The sequence below is a fragment of the Boleophthalmus pectinirostris genome, unplaced genomic scaffold (genome assembly GCF_026225935.1).
Source record: "Boleophthalmus pectinirostris isolate CB_2022bp ecotype Guang Dong unplaced genomic scaffold, ASM2622593v1 HiC_scaffold_5, whole genome shotgun sequence".
NCBI lineage: Eukaryota > Metazoa > Chordata > Actinopteri > Gobiiformes > Gobiidae > Boleophthalmus > Boleophthalmus pectinirostris.
In genome coordinates, this window is record NW_026571404.1 from 34,054,769 (window position 1) to 34,063,034 (window position 8,266).

Sequence of the window (8,266 nt, forward strand, 5' to 3'; positions counted from 1 at the left end):
TATTTGTTTTAGAGCTTAAAAACCGGACAGAGTTACCAATAAAACAGTTCTGTTTTAGTTGAGTCATCATTAGAAAGATGTACATAAGTGGACATCAGCATTTTCACTCCTGAAGGAATGGGTCAAAAACAGTTGCATATTCTTTTGGCATTACTGGAAAATTGTAAAGAAGAAAAGAGATTTGTGTTTGAAGCATATATCTTTGTTATTCCATATGTAATATTTTTGTGGTGAGAAGTTGTGCTTATATACTAAAGTCCAACATAACAGTAGCTGATTGTGAAAGTTAGAAAGTTTAATTGGAAGCTTGTCAATGCTATAATTACACCTCAGAATAAAATGTAAACCTCCTAATGCATCAAATATATGTGTTGAAATGAAATTCCATAATGAATTTGGGTTCAATAAATATCTTTCAATCCATTTAATTTTGAAAGAGGAATGTAGAGTCTGAAAATCTAGAATGTTAAAACCACCATTACTTAAATTATTAATCATTACATTTTTTTCTAATGAGGTGTGTTTTCTTCTTCCAGATAAAATCAAATAAGATTTTGTCTACTTGTGCATTAATGTTTTTTGGGACATCAAGGGCAGAGCTGTCATAGACTAGACTACAGAGCCCTTCAGCTTTGGAGAGGAGGATTCTACCTGAGATTGTTAAGTCTCTTTGAAGCCACATGTTAAATTTAGTTTGAATTCTATGCACAAGAGGGTTAAAGTTTTCACATTGCCTTTTGTCTTCTTCCTTTATGATAGTAACACCCAAGTATTTCAAGTTTTGTTTCACCGGGATTCCTGATATATGTAAGGCAATACAGTATTTGATGGGAAGTAATTCACATTTGGAAAGGTTTAATTTGAGTCCTGAAGCTAAGGAAAATGTGGTTAATAAGTTGATAGCATAGTTTACCTGAGAACAATCATTTCAAAAGAGGGTTGTGTCGTCAGCAAGCTGACTTAAACAGATTTCTCTTTCTGCAATGGATATTCCTTTAAGGTCACTATTCTTAATATAATTGGCTAAAATTTGCATGGGTAACAAAAATAGAAAAGCAGAAATTGAGCAGCCCTGTCGTATTCCACGTTCTATATTAAATCTATGAGTTGTTCCATGGGGCAGTTTTATAGAGCTGTTCCCAGATGTATACAGGGTGCAAATGGATTTTTTAAAAAGCTCACCAAAGCCAAATAAATCAAGAGATTTAAGCATAAACTGGTGTTCTAATGAGTCGAATGCTTTTTGGAAGTCCAAAAATAGAATGAAACTGTTTTCTGAAATAAGATCGGAATCATCAAAAATGTCGAGAATGAGTCTCATATTGTCAATGATATAATCTACCATTCATAAAGCCGTTCTGCGACTCCTCAAATATATCAGTTAGTATTTTCTTTAACTCGATGGCCAGGCAGATAGCTAGGATTTTGTAATCATTATTAAGTAGGGTAATGGGACGCCAGTTATTTAAAATTAAGGTATCTTTTTGTGGTTTTGGAATTAAGGTGATTAGTCCTTGGCACATAGTTTGAGGAAGCTGTTCTTTCTCGATGCTCTCTAAGAAGACCTTTAATAAAAACGGAGCAAGCTCAGTGGAAAAAGTTCTATAAAATTCAGAGCTTAGCCCATCAGTGCCAGGAGATTTGTTTAACTTAAGTTTCTTGATGCCTTCTAAAATGTCAGCCTGCGTAATTGGTGAGTCACAGATTTTTTTATTTGCCTCCTCAATAGTTTCACATTGCCCCCTTTCATTAAAAAAATCATTCATGTGAGTGACTGAGAATTTGGATTTGTATATATTTTTATAATACTCTTCACAGGACTTAGATATTACTTTTGGGTCATCTACAATAACCCCATTAATGGACAGTTTGTTTATGCTATTTTTAGTTTGTCTTTGTTTTTCTAATTTAAAAAAGTAACTAGAATTTTGTTCACCCTCTTCTAACAATTTTGCTTTTGAACGTATGAAAGCTCCTTTAGCTTTGTTTATATACATCTTATCCAGTTTTAACTGAAGCGTTAATAATTCAGCTTGTTGTGCTTCAGAAATATTTTCTGGTAAGATAGAGGATATGGATATGAGTTTAGTAATTATATAATTTTCCTTCCCTTTTCTTCTCTTTTTTCAGTTTTGCTCCAGTTTCCATAAGTAGTTTTTCTCAACTCAAATTTTAACAACTCCCAGTTTTTTTTTTAATATATTTTCTTTTCCGTTTCAGCTAAATTGCAGTACTCTGAAATTTTGTTTTTTATGAGTTCACACACATTTTCATTTAGCAACAGGGTGTTATTCAATTTCCAATAGGCCGGACATCTACGAGGTTCTCTGTTTGTTGAAAAATGTATAGTTAGTGCAATTACTTTGTGTGATCTGTTAGAGGTGTCGGAATAATTTCTGTTTTGCATTGTAAGTGTGAAATCGATTCCGAGACAAGCCAGAGATCTATTCTCGGTTGTAGTGTACCATTTCTATTTTTTCCAATTGAATTCTATATTATGTGGATTATTTGTTCTCCACATATCAATTAGCCCTCTTTCATTCATGAACTCTGTTAAATATACATTCATGTTATTTTTGCTGGGGCACCTGTCCACATCATCACTGGGTGTACAGATGAAATCCCCTCCTAATATTATCTTTAAATTTGAAAATCTTTCTAAAATGCTTTCTATTGCTGTATTTAAGTCATGAAATAACTTTTTATTTTCCTTTACATTTGTATAGTCATATATATTACCCATCAGAAATAATTGGTTATTGTAATATAATACCTGAAGAATGAAGTGTCCATTTAAGGCTGTTTGTGTAAAGATAACCTTCCCGTTGAATTTGTGCGTCAAAGTAAGAGTTCCTGCTGAATGGTGATTACCATGTGACATCCAAATGTCCTCTCCCCATTGTGATCTCCAGAAGTTATAGTCTTCGTCAGAAGAGTGAGATTCCCGGATCAAACATAAGTCTGCATCAAAGTTTTTTGCATAAAGAAAAGCAGCCTTGCGCTTAGTAATAGCAGTAGTAGATTCTTAAGCCTCGAACATTAACGGAAATACATTTTAACTGTGAAATGTTTAAATTGACAGTGAAATATAAAAGTTGGAACGATACCTTCTTAACTTAAAGGCACAGAGTAGTAACACAAGAGAGTAGAGCTTCTCCCCATTGAAAATGTCTGAACAGTATATTACAGCAAGTGTATTTCCCTGTTATCAACGTATGCTCTTCCTCCAACGAAGTAAGCCACCTTCTTCTGCTCTCATGCTTTTTGGATGATGGGCCACAGACGATTGCGCTTGTGTGTGTGTGTGTGTGTGTGTGTGTGTGTGTGTGTGTGTGTGTGTGTGTGTGTGTGTGTGTGTGTGTGTGTGTGTGTGTGTGTGTGTGTGTGTGTGTGTGTGTGTGTGTGTGTGTGTGTGTGTGTGTGTGTGTGTGTGTGCGGAAGGACCGATGGCGCTGAGTGGCATGGCAGCTGCGCTTCTGTCAGTGTGCCCCAGGGCAGCTGTGGCAACAATAGTAGCTTACCATCACCAGGGTATAGAGTGAATGAATAATGCTATAGAAATAAAGACTTACTAGTAGTGGTACATGTACATGTGAGTTCACTGTTATTATGACGTATTAAAAAAGAATCATTAAACATTAAATAAGCCTCATTCTTCAGCAATAATATGAACATGACACAAGGGTAGGTGCTTTGCTGTAATAATTTTACCTCTGTAGCCTAATAGGCAATAGAGAATAATCATTAAATTACGTTTTACGTGTAGCCTAAAAGTTATAGATATTTAGCCTATATGAAGAACAATATAACTGTGTGTAGTGAATTTATTCAAAAGGGCCCTGCACTGACATAAAGCACAGTGACTTGTGAGTGGCATATAGTCTTCTCCTCGATCGTGTCTTGTGGATTTCATATTTGTACTTTTATGGATAGTTTAAAAAATAATTATATTATTTATTCAATAAACAAGACAAGAAAAAGGTTTATTAAGGTTATTGACATTTAATGGAGTAGTACAAAAAAGTGTAAATATGTGTCCATGCTTGTATACTTAATATATCTACCTAGTATGGTACCTAGAGTGTACCTGAAGCTTCTGCCAGTGTCTCTAGAGTAGATCACGTCCATGCCCTGTTACTTAACACTGCTGACACACAGTCATCATAGAGACCAGGGAATGGAGTCTGTCCCCTGTCCAGGCCCCTCCACACAGCACTGCTCCTTTGGGCACACTCACATCTGAGGCACCAGAAGGAGCACGGTCATAGTTCATGGTTCTGGTAGGTATAGGCCACATATTCATGCATTTGTTCAGTGACATTGGCAATACAACTTTTCTGATTTTGATTTCTTCTGCTGTGGCTGGTTGTGTGATTCACACATCTAAACACAAATGTCTGCTGTGGGACTGAGGCTGTGAACACTAAGATGTGAACACTAAGATCTGGGCAAAACAACACCATTCAAACCAGTCTATGAACCTATGACACCATGTCTTTTGAAGGGTAAGCCACTGATTTGTCTCCATGGAGACGTGTAGTATTGCAGTAAACCAAATTATCTCTATAAAGACAAAATGTTAATGCTCCCAGGTGGAGTTACAAGTCAGATCTGTGGAGTGACAAGTCTCACATTAATAATGTTTTGCACGCACTTTAAACAGCTATAACTTATAATATGTTATATAGATAAATTTAGTGATATACTGTATAACTTTCCAGTTAAAGGAATAGCATCTCCATGGAGACAAGAAGGTAGCAGACCCCCATCAGATAAGTTGCATAATGCCCCTTTAAGTAAATTCTAATAAAAAATACAATGTACATGTACTCTAAAAGTATTTGGCATAAAATGACATAAGAATTCCAAATCAACTTGTTTATTGACTAATTTCCTGTACATCCTTTCAGTGTGGTCTTCTGATCAGCTCCATCTCAGGTTGTCATCTCCTGGAGACATGATTCTTCTCGTCAGCTTCATCAAATCATTTCTGATCAGCTCGTGATCTTCACCTTCTGGCAGCAGGGGACTGGGAATTGTTCTGGAAAAGCCCAGAACAGCTGTCTGCTTGTGGACCGATCCTCAATTTCCATCATGGGTGGATTTGTGGGGGAAAATTCTGGAGATACAGTTCTTCTGGTCAGCTTCATCAAATCACTTCTGATCAGCTCCTGTTCTTTATCTTCTGGAGATACAGTTCTTCTCGTCTGCTTCATCAAGTCACTTCTGATGTGCTCTTGTCCTTCATTTTCTGGAAACATGATTCTTCTCGTCAGCCTCATCACATCATTTCTGATCAGCTCATATTCTTCATCTTCTGGCAGCGGCGGACTGGCAATCTGTGCATTCTGGAAAAGCCCAGAAAGGCCGTCCACTCGTGGACTGGTCCTCAATTTCCACCATGTGTCTGTCCTTGGTTTTTTTGGTCAGCTTCATCAAGTCACTTCTGATCAGCTCTTGTCCTTCTTTTTCTGGGGACATGGTTCTTCTCGACAGCTCCATCTCTTGTTCGTCATCTTCTGGAGCCACGTTTTTTCTCGTCAGCTTCATCAGATCTCAGGACCATGGGGCTCAGATGGTCCCTCCAAACCAGTCACTATGTGAACAGAAATAGAAACAGAAACAGAAACAGCGTTAAAGCATGTGCACATTCAGAATAAGCTTCTATACAATTATTATTTCTTACCTAATGTTTATTATTATTAGAGTTATTTATTATTAGAACAGCTGTCTGCTTGTGGACCTGTCCTCAATTTCCATCATGGGTGGATTTATGGGGGAAAATTCTGGAGATACAGTTCTTCTGGTTAGCTTCATCAAATCACTTCTGATCAGAAGCCTGGTCCTCAATTTCCACCGTGTGTCTGCCCTTGGTTTTTTGATCAGCTTCATCCCATCACTTCTGATCAGCTCTTGTCCTTCATCTTCTGGAGACATGGGTCTTCTCATCAGCTTCATCGCATCACTTCTGATCAGCTCATATGCTTCATCCTCTGGCAGCGGCGGACTGGCAATCTGTGCATTCAGGAAAAGCCCAGAATGGCCATCTGTGCGTAGACCGGTCCTCAATTTCCACCATGGCTTGATTTGTGGCAGAAAATTCCAGGGCCGTTTTTGGTCCCAATCTGCCCATGTCTTCTGGAGATACAGTTCTTCTGGTCAGTTTCATCAAGTCATTCTGTTCTGTTCTTGGTGCCTTTTTGTCAGATTCATCACATCACTTCTGATCAGCTCCTTTATCTTCTGGAAACAAGGTTCATCTGGTCAGATCTGCTTCTTGTCCTTCTTCTTCTGGGGACATGGTTCTTCTCGACAGCTCCATCTCTTGTTCATCATCTTCTAGAGCCACGTTTTTTCTTGTCAGCTTCATCAGATCTCAGGACCATGGGGCTCAGATGGCCCCTCCAAACCAGTCACCATGTGAACAGAAATAGAAACAGAAACAGAAACAGCGTTAAAGCATGTGCACATTCAGAATAAGCTTCTATGGAATTATTATTTCTTACCTCATGTTTAGTATTATTAGAGTCAAATGATTTTAACAAGTCAAGATGACTTACAATAAAACACCTAAACCTAGAGAGTAGAAGCAGGGACTGTTCCCTGGAGAGTCGGTGAATGCACTCCCGTCTCTGCAGTTACAATTCTTAACAGTAGTGTAAAAAAAAAATGTACTGCCAAGAACTTCAACTGCAGAGATGGGAGCGTGTTCACTGACTTTTACAAAACAACAAAACAAACACCCAATGTACATACTTTCTCAAACAAAACATCAATCATTCAGTTACAGTTGAATCAAAATAATTACAGTCATTCAGAACAACCAAAATCACTATTTCTGAACAGTCTTCAGTGTTTACAAAAGCTTAGAACTAATGATCAACACATAAGACTATTAAAAAAAAAAAAAAAAGGAGAAGCAGGGAGTGTCCCACTGACTGGTGAGTTAGTGAACAAACCCACATCTCCAGATACAATCATTCAAAATAGTACAAGTCTCCAAAGAGACTGTTCACAAAGACTTTCAGTAAAATACACATTTGATTTGAAATGGTACTTTACAGGCCGTACAATGTGAATTCAACCCAACAAAAACAGGAGATGTGAGTGAACAAAGCCACACCTCAACACTTTAAGATTATTCTCTCATAGTTAATATAATGAGATTTGCAGTTGTTGAGAATACGGCCTCACTGCCTTAAATATAATATTTTTGTTTTTGTATAACACAGTTATATACAAATGTAATACTAAATACTATAAAACACACTCTCACCGCTAACCCTCCTATGCCCAGAAAAACACAAGTTTACAGTAAATGCAAGGTGTACTATGCAGGAATTTCTGTCAGACTGTAGTACTCTGATTAAATTTAATGTATCAGTTAGAACTCACTTTTTCAGTACAAACTAACCTGGGGCCCAACCGCGTGTTACATGTTTTACAATTCAGATAAGATAGTTAACAATCACTCAATTAAAATATAGTCAATGATAAAACTTTACATATTATCATCAAAGTTTTTATGAAATCCTACATAATAATCCTTGCTTTTTTCCTACTTAAAGACTATAACACTCAGTTTAGTAAAAAGTCAAGATGTACTATGCAGGAATTTCTGTCAAACTGTAGTACTCAAATAAAATTTTACATTAATTAGATTTTAGTCAGTGGAAAGAGTAAAATGTATTTACTATTATTATTATTTTATTTATTTATTATTATTATTGTTTGCTTGTTGAAATCCTACATAGTATTCCCTACTTTTTTGTGTACTTTTTTTTTTTTTTTTTTTTTTTTGCATTTCTTTTTTTTTGTATTTTTTTTTTTGTAAATCTATGACTTTTTCTAATAGTAATAGTAATAAAAAAAAACTATAAAACACACTCTCTGAACTCTGACCCTCCTATGCCCAAAAAGTATAAGGTGTACTATGCAGGAATTTCTGTAAAACTGCAGTACTCAGATTTGAATTCAGAATAAGAATGACAGGTTCATAACATTTTCTCAACAAGAAAATGTTATGTTTTATCACCAATGTTTGTTGCTTACTGAAATCCTACATAGTATTCCTTCCCTTCAATCTATTCCTTGAAATCAAGAAATCAATCAATAAATCAATTGGATGATGGCCGCGGTTAAAGGTGGTAAAAGTCACCGCGTTGAGCCAAGCTCTGAGTCTCAGAGGCTGAGTTCAGTCCTCGTCTGACTCAGAGTCTTGGAGCAGGTGGCGGAAGAAGAAGCGGAAGCCCCCAGATGTCCCAGA

General features: G+C 36.7%; 1 protein-coding gene across 1 annotated transcript in view; it reads right to left on the minus strand.

The window, feature by feature from the left end:
- Positions 1 to 5,718: 5,718 nt before the first annotated feature.
- LOC129411509 (WASH complex subunit 2A-like) overlaps positions 5,719 to 8,266 on the minus strand; it is a 15,710-nt gene continuing 13,162 nt past the window's right edge. The window contains exon 17 of the mRNA XM_055162453.1: positions 5,719 to 6,015. Within this exon, the coding sequence (XP_055018428.1) occupies positions 5,719 to 6,015 (297 nt within the window). The remainder of the gene's footprint in view (positions 6,016 to 8,266) is intronic.